The sequence below is a fragment of the Schistocerca americana genome, chromosome 8 (assembly GCF_021461395.2).
Source record: "Schistocerca americana isolate TAMUIC-IGC-003095 chromosome 8, iqSchAmer2.1, whole genome shotgun sequence".
Taxonomy (NCBI): domain Eukaryota; kingdom Metazoa; phylum Arthropoda; class Insecta; order Orthoptera; family Acrididae; genus Schistocerca; species Schistocerca americana.
The window spans coordinates 196,394,590-196,408,545 of NC_060126.1; the positions used below are offsets into that span (position 1 = coordinate 196,394,590).

Genomic DNA, 13,956 nt, shown 5'->3' on the forward strand with positions numbered 1-13,956 from the left:
TATGAAAAGATCCTGGAGAAGAGAATAAGAAGCAGTATTGAAAGTAGACTGCAAGAGGAGCAGTATGGTTTCAGACCGGGAAGATCAACAACGGACCTCATATTTGCGGTAAGGCAACTGCAGGAAAGGCACTATGAGTACGGGAAGGACTTAATCATGGCCTTTTTAGATATTGAGAAGGCGTATGACAGTATCTGTAGGGACAAGCTCTGGGATGTGCTGAACGCAAAAGGGATAGATGAAGAGATAACACGAAAAGTCAGAAAAATGTATGAGGGAAGTGAGAGTTGTGTGAAAGTGGGGAGGGAACGTACTGCATGGTTCAAGCTGGAAAATGGGCTGCAACAGGGAAGTGCACTTTCGCCTTTATTGTTTATTATTGTTATGGATGAAATCCTACAGCAAGTATCAGATGCAATTGGAGATCATAAAATGAAAGCAGTGCTTTTTGCCGATGACCTGATGTTATGGGGAAATTGCGAGAAGGAGGTGCAAGAGCAGTTAGATGTATGGGAGGCAACGGCAGCACAATATGGAATGCATTTCTCTGCAAATAAAAGTGAAATAATTGTCACAACAAGGAAGAAGAATAGGCCAAATGTGGATATAACTTGTGGAGGGGAAAAACTACAAGTGGTAGAGGACTTCAAGTACCTGGGAAGCATGATTGAAAGTAAGGGGGGAAACGCAATGGAAATAAATGAAAGGTGCAGAAAAGCAGGGCAGTTCTACAAATGCATTAGGGGGCTTATTTGGAGCAAGGAGGTGCCACAGAAATCCAAGGGAATTATATACCAAACCTACTTTGTCCCCATATTGGCATACGGAAGTGAGACATGGGTAATGCACAAAAGCGACAAAAGTAGAATACAGGCTAGTGAAATGAAGTTCCAGAGGAGCAGGTTGAGTGTAACAAGACGAGACAGATTGCGAAATGTGTATGTGAGGGAAAGACTAAAGGAGGAACCAGTACAGGACAGGATAGAAAAATCAAGACTGCAGTGGTATGGACACATGAAGAGAATGGATGAGGGAAGAATTCCAAAGAGGATGTTTGATCTGCAACTGGAGGGGAAGAGGCCCAGAGGTAGACCAAGAGATAGATGGGTGAAGGAATGTGTGACGAGAAGAGGAGAGAACTGGACAAAGGTGGAAGAGGGGGAATGGTGGAAAGACAGAACACGATGGAGAGGCTTGTGTTCCCGACAGACCCAGCCAGTGGCTGGAAACTGTCCAAGATGATGATGATGAATCAACAGTGCTTTCTTTCACACTCCGGACCACCATAGCAATCAGAACCGGCTTGGTGTACCTCCAGCTTTCTCACCATATCAAAGTTATAATTATGTACAAAAACAATAATTCGAACCCAAACCCTTCATCCAACTTCCTCTCAGCTCTTGACACACATGTTCCATTGAAAGGCCTAACCTTCGTTTCCATAGCTAAATTTTACACCACTGTCCTAGTTGAAGATATCTTCACAGTCACTTGGACACTTAACTGGAACCACTACCTGACCACTGATCCACAAACATCAGAGTGAGAATTAAAGCATGCCAGAACATTTCCAATTCCAAAATAATGCTCCTCCTGTCCTCTTAACACTATAATCTCCAGGCATGTCAGGAGATCTACATTTGCAACACTGTCCTGCAAACTTTCCTACAAACTTCTTTGAAACCTCAAATCCTATTCCAGCTAAATCCTGTGCCATCTGTGATCTGAAGTCAGACCACTACAATTACCATCCCAGCAGACAAAAGTTCCACTACAGTGTCACGTGATCATAGGCAATATGAGGCAAAGGGCCTGCATCAACACACAAATGCAAAAAACTTTTCTTCATGACCCCATTCATTCCATCAATACTATGTGCAGGAAATCTTTAAAACCCTAGGCCCCTCCAAAGATCACATAATGGCCTCCACAACTTAAAATATACACCCCCTGCCCCATATCTGTGCATCTCTACATCACACCTCTTTTGCTGCTGGGTTCAATATCAGAAGAACATCCATCAAGCATGGCATACACATAATAGCCAACCAAGATAAAACCTTAGACCACGAGACCTTCCAGTCAAATACGATTATGCAACAAAATGCTGATACATTTGTACCGTCCAAGATCGCTGCTGGACTTTGGAGACTGGTGGTGGTATTTCATACAGGAGATAGATCAGTTGGTTTCTGGGCAAATAATGGTAAATTCACCATAACCAAGTGGTTGGGGAACCTGTACGCCAACAGTGATGCTGTTGAGAGGGGGGAAAAAACTTGAGAGATTCAATTGGCCGAACAAAGTGAAAAGGGTGTTGTTTTCTTTAAAGACCTCAATGAAAAATATATGCTTGTAGATGGTGAATTGTAATTGCTGATTCTGATGCATCAAGTTTCTTCATAGAACCTTAGTTAAACCGATTATAACATACAATAATATAAATGTAACTTTTATTTTGAACTATAAACTGTGTTATGCATGTGTTTAGGAATATTAGAGAATAGTAGCTGCAGGGGAGACCATTTTACATACAGTACAATTACGAGAGCCATTATATACTGCCATGACTGTGGTGCATGCATTATGGTGGAGTGGTTAGCATCGTTGGCTAATGTGATGCGGGTCACCAGTTCAAAACCAACTGTCAACAATTATTTGTTATTTAGTATTTACCATATCTGGAATATTTGATGTTTGCGAAAAAACATCAACACACTATAATATTTGATGTTTATATAAATAGCTGCACTCTCCATCCAGGTTACTTGTAAGTGTTGTACTTCACTGAGGACCCTGACTTCTGATTTGGAATTGACTGTGGTTTCGACGTGACATTATGAAAGAGCATTGGCATTTTCATTGAAATTAAACAAGCATTATTGTATAAATAAAAGCTTTTTCTACACTACAACTTGTAGGTGTTATTAATTGTTGAAGAGATTTCATAGTGTGTTACCTTTTTAATTTTCTTTGCTTTCTTACTATGCTTTGTTTTCTGTGCCTCTTCAGCTAGCTGAGCAAGTACACCGGGCACATCATCATCATTGTCATCGTCTGGCAAAAGCTCATAGGTTTTCCCATCTGGACTCTATAAAATTAAATGCATATTTAAAGAATTTACTATATAAATATTAAGAGAGAAATTATGCGCTTGTTTGTAGCAGCAGAATGCCAAGAAATTGCTGGAGCAGTCTATGAATAGTTCTTACCTTGAAGCAATCTTTTGCTAAATGTCCATAAGTACCACATTTTGTACACGTTGTCTTTAACACTGCTTCAAGTTCAATAACTTTTCTCCTTGAAGACGGGTCGAAGGACTTTCTTTTGAGTTCGTCTTGGCTGGTAGTAGAATAAGTTTAAACTTTTATAAAATGCAACAGCCATGAAAATATGTTTCTATTCTAAACACACACACATACACACATTACATTTTTCTGGTATTTCAGCCTCATTAGAATGAATACTTGCCACATTGAGGTACTTCATTTGAATCTGAATGAGGCGAAAGGATCAGAAGAGTGAGGGCTCGGGAAACAAGGTATAATGATAGAAAAGAAAAGGAATGTAGAGGTACAGAAAGGCAACCCAGGCGCAAACCAGTGCAGAGACATGGTAAAGAGGAACTGCTAAGAAAACATAGTAGAGGAGGATACACAAACCTATTCATTTACAAAAGTAAAAGGCTGGTAGACACAGAGGGCTAAGAAATGTGAATAGATAGATGGGGGAGAGGGAGGGGGGGGGGGGGGGAGGGGAGTAATACAGTTTAAGACCAAGAGAATTATATGAGCAAAGAATATTTGTGTGGGACAGCTCTGCTTGCACAGTTAAGGGACATTGTCAATATTTGTGGGGAGAGCTGGAAGAAGAGGGGATGATCCGAGTCACACAGTTGTGAAACAGATATTGTAGTTGAAAATGTGCTAAACAGCTTAATCTGCAGCTGATTGTTCAAGTTTTCAAGTTTATGGTCATATCAGTGGACAGCTGCTTAAGAATCCAGCCACTTACTGTTAATATATGATATGGCAGTTTTTACAAGTAACTTGTCTCTGATAGGTTAACATTAGCGACTAAACTGAAATATAAAACACTAACCATTACTATCTATTGTGCATATTGTTATTGTTGTTGTTATTATTATTATTATTATTATTCAAATGAAAACATGCTGGTGTGGAACATGTACAGTCAGAAACTAATAAAGTACAGGACGATGTAGGGTGTCAGCAGGGAAAATCAGTAAGCCAAACTCACATTCAGACTGCTGCATAAGAGGCTGTATACTTTAAGAAATACGTTCACAAAAGTGAAGTTTTTGTATGTGATTTTCCTCTGTAGTAATTGAGAGGAAAAAATAAAACTGGTATCTGTACCACCAGTCACAAATGCATTAGCATTCAAAGAGAACAATTGGAGAGAGACTACAACAGGTGATTAAGGTACGAAGTATGGCAAAAGCTGCTTACCACATGGAAATATACAGAATCATGTACTAGGGATTGATCAATGAGGCGATACAGAACAAAAAAGGTCTAATGAACTTGTCCGGAAATGCATGGTTTCCACACTAGAGACCATTTATTGAATCACACATTGTTACAGAGACTGCGGTATAATACACATTGTTCTATGCAGCTACTGTTATAGTATGTATTGAAAATGGCTTCCATGTTCCTCAATGCATGCATGTACGCACTGTAGCATGTTCTGTCTCACACATTCACATTGGCCATGCTGCATCCAAACAGTGTCAAAGGCAGCATGAATATGCTGCTCCAGTGTCTCCACATCTGGAACGGGCTCTGCATACATGATACTTTTGAAATGACCCAATAACCAGAAATTGCAGGGATTGATATCTGGTGAATGAGCAGGCCATGCAACTGGACCCCCTCGCTGATCCATTGACCAGGGAAGACACATTACAGATGTGTCCGAACATTAATGGCGAAATGGACTGGAGCACTACCATGTAGCAGCCACACAGCCCTTCGAATCACCAAAGGCACTTCTTCCAGTGGTGGAGGCAAAAACATCCACAAGAAACGCCGACAGTTTCCGGCCTGTTAGGCAATGTGGGAAGAAGACTGGTCCCAAAATACAATCACCAATTATCCTGGCCCACACATTCTGGCTGGAACAATGCTGATGATTCGCTGTCACCATACCATGGGGGTTCTGGATACTATACCACAAACGACTGTTATGAAAGATGAAGATACCACTCCACATAAAGGTCGCCTCATCTGTGAATATGATTGGATGACACAAATCCCAGAATCACGGTTGCCTGGTGAAGAAACCAGCGACAAAACTGTTCCCAATATGGAAATTTTGTTGCTAGTGCGCCCTGTGCATGTTGTAAGTGAGAAGGATTGCAACAATTTTCATGGAGAATGTTCCACTTCGTTATCTGGCTTACCCTGTACCGGCCGGCCAACTGCCTGGTACTGGCATGGCGGTCACCTTCCACAGTGATAGTCACATTTTCCTCCAAGTCTGGTGTCCAAACATTTCAGGTACATTCTTCATGATTTCCTGCTTTCTGAAACAACCCTGACTCAGACAAATGACGAAACACTGTTGGAAACATTGAATGCTGCGGTGGTTGCCACTGGGAGTAGGTCTCTTGATACAACCTTGCTGCCCGCCGCCTGTTGCCATTACCTTCCCGTAAGTAAACACAATGTTGGCAAGCTCTTGATTCAAATACAAAACGATTGTGTAAAACACTGTATCACAGCCACTACAAGGTGAGTCAGCAAAAAAGTGAACTGGACACATCACCAGTTACTACAGCAGGAGAGGGCATTAGCGCATTATGTATGAGGAACCAGTTCATCCTCTAGGAGGACCCCATGCATATTGTAACTGTGACTGCATGGTATAGTGTAAGTAGCCCACAGCCTCTGTAACAAAGTATGATTGAATAAATGACCTCTAGCATAGAAACCATACATTTACAGACATAAGTTCATTAAACCTTTTCTGTTCCGTATCCACGCATCGATCAATCCCTAGAGTTTGTACACGGTGGGAAAAAATCACCCTATATAAACACCATGTGATCAGAAGTATCTGGACACCTGTCTGAAAATGACTTACAAGTTCGTGGTGCCCTCCATCAATAATGCTGGAATTCAATATGGTGATGGTCCACCCTTAGCCTTGACGACAGCTTCCACTCTCTCTTCAATCAGGTGCTGGAAGGTTCCTTGGGGAATGGCAGCCAATTCTTCACGGAGTGCTGCACTGAGGAGAGGTATCAACGTCAGTCGGTGAGGCGTGGCACGAAGTTGGCATTCCAAAACATCCCAAAGGTGTTCTATAGGATTCAAGTCAGGACTCTGTGCAGGCCAGTCCATTACAGGGATGTTACTGTCGTGTAACAATTCCGCCACAGGCCGTGAATTATGAACAGGTGCTCAATCATGTTGAAAGATGCAATCGCCACCCCAAATTGATCTTCAACAGTGAAAAGCAAGAAGGTGCTTAAGACATCAATGCAGCGCTGTGCTGTGATAGTGCCACGCAAAACAACAAGGAGTGCAAGCCCCTCTGAATTTTACTGTTGGCACTACACACACTGGCAGATGACATTCACTGGGCATTCTTCATACCCACACCCTGCCATTGGATCGCTACATCGTTTACCGTGATTCATCACTCCATACAATGTTTTTCCACTGTTCAATCGTCCAATGTTTATGCTCCTTACATCAAGTGAGGCATCATTTGGCATTTACCGACGTGATGTGTGGCTTATGAGCAGCCGATCGACCGTGAAATCCAAGTGTTCTCATCTCCCATCTAAGTGTCATAGTACTTACAGTGGATCCTAATGCAATTTGGAATTCCTGTGTGATGGTCTACATATATGTCTGCCTATTACAGATTATGACCCTCTTCAACTGTCGGCGGTTTCTGTCAGTCAACAGACAAGGTCGGCCTGTACACTTTTGTGCTGTATGTGTCCCTTCACGTTTCCATTTTACTATCACATCAGAAACAGTGGACCTAGGGATGTTTGGGCATGTGGAAATCTCGCATACAGACGTATGACACAAGTGACACCCAATCACCTGACCACGTTCGAAGTCCATGAGTTCTGCGGAGTGCCCCATCCTGCTCTCTCACGATGTATAATGAGTACTGAGGTCACTGAAATGGAGGTGGCAGTACAATGCACCTAATATGAAAAACACATGTTTTTGGGGGGCGTCCCTTATACTTTTGATCACAAAGTGTAGCTGTATTTTTGAACTCATGAAACAAATATCTGCAATTACACACAGAGGTATTACTGTCTTCAGACCATAAAAATTCAAAATGCTTCAATAATCTATTGATCTGTGATTTATTAACATTATGCTATATCCATACTTACTGAATCTGAACTCCATTTGGGTCTAAATCCTTTCCAGTACCCTGATCCACCACTTTCATTGACAAGGAAATTTTCTTTTCATCCTATATGAGCAAAATAGATATAAATTAGAAGCAACAATTAAATTACGGCTATCCATTTGGGTGTCCCTTATTTTTGGATTTCAATATTTTTGAGCACTGTCCCTCCAACATTCTTTGAATGACTCTAAAACAAGTCTGTAGAAAATTTTATTGCGATCAGAGGATTGTAACCCATGCCAACTCTAGCACGAACTCCCATGAGGAACATGACCTTTCACACTGTTCACAGATATTGCACTGAAGTCACCTCAGCTTATCGGTCAATGGTTTATTTGCTACCAATCATATCACACATATTTTCCAGTCACTATCTAGGATGTCACATCAATTACGCGATGCCAAGGAATGTGTGTTTTTTAATAGGAGATATAAAAGACCAAATAACTGGAAATAAATTACTATCAAGCACACAAGTGCTGGAAGTTTTATTTTATAACATATGGGATGAACAATTAACAATTACTGAGAATGCTAATCTTGTGGTTTGCAAGTGCATTATATTTTGGTAGGAAGCAAGATTTCCCACAAGCACGCCCCCCCCCCCCCCCCCCACACACACACACACAAAATCAGGTTGGAAGACAATAGGATGTTCTTCTTTCAACACAGGGAGCCAGGGTGGAAAGGCTATTGTCCAGGAATGGATCGAAAGACCACGGCAGAAAAAACTGGAAGACAAGACAAGGCAGAAGAAACAAAAAACTACATTTTCTGCCTTTTATCTTCTTCATCATCATCATCATCATCATCGTCTGAAAAATCAAATAATGGAGATGCTGTGCTGGGGAAAAAAACAGAGAGAGAGAGAGAGAGAGAGAGAGAGAGAGAGAGAGAGAGAGAGAGAGAGAGAGACTGTCAGAAAGTGAGCTTTTGGCGAACAAAGCCCTCATTGGAAATAGACAAAACAACACAAAACACACACTTGCGTTATTTCCATTGAAGGCCTTGTTGGCCAAAAGCTCAGTCTTTTTGTTGTGCCTATCTGTGACTCAGCATCTCTACTATATGTTAGTAGCATGTATTCTTTTCATGATATTGTTACATTCCGTCCTGGATTTTCCATTGTTAGAAGACTCAGATAAGGCATTTTCAAATTTATATGAAATTGACATTGGTGATGGTGAGTTTGTTGCCAGCAAAACTCAAAAGGAAAGTACTTACAGTCATTGATTGGCGACTACATGGAGTGCTCTGTGCACAACGACCATATATGTCAAATTAAAGGAAGGTCAGCGTTGGCCGTAATATTGATGATTTATTGATAGCAAAATCGATTTTCAATCACATAGTGATCATCTTCAGTGCTGTGGTTACTGATAATAACTTGATACCAGTGCCTATGAGTTTAATTTTTACACCACAGCACAGAAGATGATCACTATGTGATTGAAAATCGATTTTGCTATCAATAAACCATCAATATTACGGCGAACGCTGACCTTCCTTTTAACTTACAGTATTGTTACCTTTGGGGACAGTGAACAGTTCACTGTGTTACAGAAGTACAGAATGGTTCTGGTAAAAATGCTATTTGGAATGCATTAATATATTGGGGTATTGAAGATAGTGTACAAGTTCTCTGCAGTGACACAGCTACCTCAAATACTGGCTGTGTTAATGGTGCATACACAAAATGGACAGTGTGTTCATGTATTTCCCATTCCATCATCACATACATGAACTTGTATTTGAATATGAAGTACATGATGCAATAAGCAGTCATGACATATCAGTTAACACATTTGAGAAAAAACGGGAAAGTCATCATCAGTGTCAGTAATTTTCACACCGACAAAAAGATTGTCGATTTTTTTTTTTTTAATGAATCAGAAATTAAGGTGATGTTAGACTTTTAATAAATTGAATTAGAGAAACTAACAGTAACAGCTGATTGCGAACTCATAGAGGTCTGTGTAGTATTTTTGGGAGGAGACTTTGGAGGGAAAAGAAACCAACAACAACAAAAAACTGAAAATGTATGCTCCTGGAGCAACGCATCGAACAAGATATGTGGCAAGACCAATTTATTATTTAAAATGTTTCTGCTAAGATCACAACTTGACCTCTCCACTGAAAATAAAAATGGACTCAGATGCCTCTCTTTACATTGTAAATGTTTATGTCAATCCATGGCGTTAGTGCAGTGGAGGTGTGAAAGCTCCTCATCTGGATCTCTTAAAATATCTTATATCATATGAAAAGATAATATTCCAGAATTTTAAAAGCAGCTGTAAGGAAATTTAGTCATCATTTGTGGTATTTATCAGAACACTTGTCTTTCTTATTGCTCTTCGATGATGAAGTAAACGGACAAACAAAAACTGAAATGGTAGCAAATTTGGACAGAGATAATATAGAAATGGAAGTGAGATATATTTCTTTTTGTGGAGAATTGGATGGACCATTATGTGGTAAGTTTAATATTATTCTGATTGCCATATATTTAATTCATTAATTTACATCTTCCAATTCACTCTCATCTCGTTTTCAGAGAACACATTAGCAGACTTCATGTCGCACAACAGCTGTGGCCTGTTCTCTTGCCTGAAGATTATGGACACTAGTTCTATTCAAGAAATCTCTTGAACATAGATGAGCAGCACTTCATATTCAGATGCTAAGAGGATAGTTAAGGATTTAAAAACTGCTAATGTCTAAGGTGTATTAAATTAATGCAAGGTTTTCACAGACTATTAACTGTAGACAAGAAGCAAAAGGAATTTGTATTGTGTAGTGTTCAAGAACATCGAAGACTGTATCCTGATTGCAGGGGAGAAACTCTGGAAAGAAAATATTCTCAGGAATACTAAACACATCTAGTCCCAAGAGTATTAAACACTCCCTAAAAAGCAAAAATATATTTTTGATTTTAGACAGTCATCTATAACTTTGACACTGACTAAAAGCTATAAAACTGAAAATTCCCAATATTAAAATTTTTTGCTCTAGTCAGCATGGGTCAACGTCATTGTATTGAGACGACATTTTTTTTCCAGAGTATATCTAATGAAGTAAAAAACATTTAATGAATGAGCATAAAATTTTTAGAGGAAAAAGAAAGACAAAATGGAGAGCAAAATAAGGGACACCCTATTGTCCTCACAATGAGAATTTCTTTAGTTATCAAGTAGCACTTTTGTTTATGTTCCAAAAAGATTAAAATGTTGTTGAGATGTACTAAAGAAATTTACTTTCAATATAGGTTACTATATTACTGCTCACTGACTGATGTAATAAATTATGGGGCATTTGAGACAACATATATTCCCTCTTACAACTAGTAAACAAATTCTGAAGGAAAGAGAGAAATATAAAAACTTTGTACAAGTGTTCTTATTCAAATTATTTCATTAGCATTTTGTTTACGTATGTACAGCTGATGTCACTGAACTTGCATTCATAATGAACTAACATTCTCAGAAGTTGGCATGCACTCACAGTTGAATAAACATAACACATTTCACAAGCATTCATCTATTTTAGCACTCCAGTTTTTTTGTGTAATTATTTATTTTGACCATGAGTGGAAACTGCGAGATTCATTGTGAGGGTGACTGTAGTATGGAGAACATGGGGGAAATTACAAATGCCCTATCTTAAAGCTGCAAGATATGCAGCAGGAATAGCTTGATCAAAGAGCATGAAAGGTGATTTGTTGCCATTCAGTCACAGATGGAAGGAGCAGGGAAGGAGTTACTGAGAATGAAGTCTAGCAATGGGTGGCTGAGAAATGGGGCCTTGTACTATGTCAGGATGGGGTTTAGGGGAAGATGAGGGGAAACAATCTGACAGTTTTGTTGTAAGTACCAGAAAGAGGTTCCAGCTGCAAGGCTTGACTGAAGAAAAGTATCAAGCAGAAGTACGAAATGTGCAGGAGACTTAAATGTTGAGGGAAACTAAACACGTCACTAATGGTAGAAAGAAAAAGTACTGCTGCTAAGTTGCAGTCATTCCAGAGGTGACTGTTATAGGTATACTTATAGACCTGTCCAAGGCTTTTGCGACTGCTGGCCATAAAATAATACCAAACTAAAAACATAGATAAAGAAGAACAGTTAATGAATGGTTCCAGTGATACCTGGAAAATAAGCCACAAAAGGTAGAGATAGCCACCCTTCAAGTGATGATAAACATTTAGTGAAGCATTTTTCAAATCTAAAATATACTAACCTAGGTGTTCCTCAGGAGAGTATATTAAGGCCGGTTTTATTCTTAAGAACAAAGCCTTTACAGACAATATAAGGCATGGAGAAAAAATTCTTTGCATTCTGGTAAAATAGTGGCATATGCCCCTCTTTTATGCTTACCGTTGCTGCACTTGACCTGTCTTGAGTTGTACTTGGTTTTTATTTGCCTGCTAAGTATGATTTTGTTGTTGTTATGTTTAAAATAACCTGTTGTGGACCCCAGTAAAATTTTGTGAGGTTGGAAAACTATTTATTATTTATAGGAAACTATTTTGTATTTATAGACTATGTTGTGGATTTTTAACAGTGTCTACCTATGTTTTCTCATGCTCATTGGTGAAATGTGCCTGTTACTGCATTGCTATGACTCAGACATACTTTTCACTGCACATTTACATTTTGTGTATGCTGTTGGTAGTGGTTTATTTCACTGTTTTGTTATCGAATGTTCAAATCTGTTCCAATGTCTTTTCATTGTGTGTGTTTGATAGTTACTTAAGAGTGCTGAATGATATTCTGTTGCAGAGCACTGTTTAATCATAATGAAAGTAATCAATTATTGGCAATATAATATACATGGATAGATAAAAAAAAATCTACTCACCAAGTGGTGGCAGAGGAACACACACAAAAGGGTTTAACTTTTACAAGCTTTCGGGGCAGTGACTCCTCCTCCTGGCAGAAGAGTTGAAGGGGAAGGAAGAGGGGTGAAGGAAAATGACTGGAGAGGTTTAGGGAAAGGGGTTGTTGTTGTTGTTGTTGTTGTGGTCTTCAGTCCTGAGACTGGTTTGATGCAGCTCTCCATGCTACCCTGTCCTGTGCAAGCTTCTTCATCTCCCAGTACTTACTGCAACCTACGTCCTTCTGAATCTGCTTAATATATTCATCTCTTGGTCTCCCTCTACGATTTTTGACCTCCACACTGCCCTCAAATGCTAAATTTGTGATCCCTTGATGCCTCAGAACATGTCCTACTAACCGGTCCTTTCTTTTTGTCAAGTTGTGCCACAAACTCCTCTTCTCCCCAATTCTATTCAGTACTTCATCATTAGTTATGTGATCTACCCATCTAATCTTCAGCATTCTTCTGTAGCACCACATTTTGAAAGCTTCTATTCTCTTCTTGTCCAAACTATTTATCGTCCATGTTTCACTTCCATACATGGCTACACTCCATACAAATACTTTCAGAAATGACTTCCTGACACTTAAATCTATACTTGATGTTAACAAAGGGGTACAGTTCAGAAAAGTCATCCAGAAACCAGGTCAGGGGAGGCTTATCAGACCTGGGGTCTGAGTGAATTTTCTGAACTTTGCTTTTCCTAAACTTCTCCAGTCGTTTTCCTTCACCCCTCTTCCTTCCCCTTCAACTCTTCTGCCAGAAGGAACCACTGGCTCCAAAAGCTTGTAAAAGTTAAACCTTTTTGTGTGTGTGTTCCCCTGCAGCCACTTGGTGAGTAGATTTTTTACCTATCCATTTACTGTTTAATCATTGTAAGATGACACCTGGATGAATGAAATAAATAAATAAATCATTGATGAGTTTTTTGTCCTGTGTATACCTTTTTGTATGTGGTGATTTTCTTCTGTTGTTAATAAGCGATACAGATGATTACCGAGTTTTACGATCTGGAGGTCTGTTTCTATGACACTAGGGTGGTGGTTCCCTTCAACAATGTGAAGTGAGGTCAGAGTGCGATCTGCAAATGTGAAATCAGTGCTGTTGCTTCGCAATGCTCTTAAATGCTCTAAATACCTTTTTCTGAAATTTTTACATTTCTGTCCTACATAGTGAATAACAATCTTTGCTGGTTAACTCTGGTGTACCTTCCTTCCTAAATTTATCTATGACAGTTTTGAATGTTTTTTTCCTATAACGTACTGTTCTATACATGATTATTGAACAAGAGTCCGTTCATTTACCATAGAAAAACAAATTAAGAACTCAATACAGCAATTTATATCAAGGATTAAGATTTGATAATAATTTGCCCAAGGAGATAAAAGAGACAACTAAAATACATTTATTTCAAAAAGCATTCAAAATGTACCTCTGAAATATTGTATACTACAAAATCAAAAATTGGTTAAAAAACCCAGAGTAGGGGTTAAAAAAAAAAAAAAATAAAAAAAAAAAAAAGTAAAAAATCCTCTGTTACATGACAATGACATTCACAATACAACACTTTTCATAGGAAAAACATTCGCACCAGATCTGTAAAGCATAATACTAATGCCTCACTATTTACTAGATCTCAGCATCTGACACAGGTTTTTAGAGAGGCAGAAG

At 39.2% G+C, this 13,956-nt stretch overlaps 1 protein-coding gene across 3 annotated transcripts in view; it reads right to left on the reverse strand.

The window, feature by feature from the left end:
* Nucleotides 1-13,956, reverse strand: part of LOC124545183 (nucleolar protein of 40 kDa-like) — a 69,179-nt gene that overhangs the window by 14,268 nt on the left and 40,955 nt on the right. For all 3 annotated transcript variants that reach the window (XM_047124042.1, XM_047124043.1, XM_047124044.1), the window contains exons 3-5: nucleotides 7,394-7,476; nucleotides 3,213-3,342; nucleotides 2,960-3,091 (exon numbers count right to left, since the gene is read on the reverse strand). In XM_047124042.1, the coding sequence (XP_046979998.1) occupies nucleotides 2,960-3,091; nucleotides 3,213-3,342; nucleotides 7,394-7,476 (345 nt within the window). The remainder of the gene's footprint in view (nucleotides 1-2,959; nucleotides 3,092-3,212; nucleotides 3,343-7,393; nucleotides 7,477-13,956) is intronic.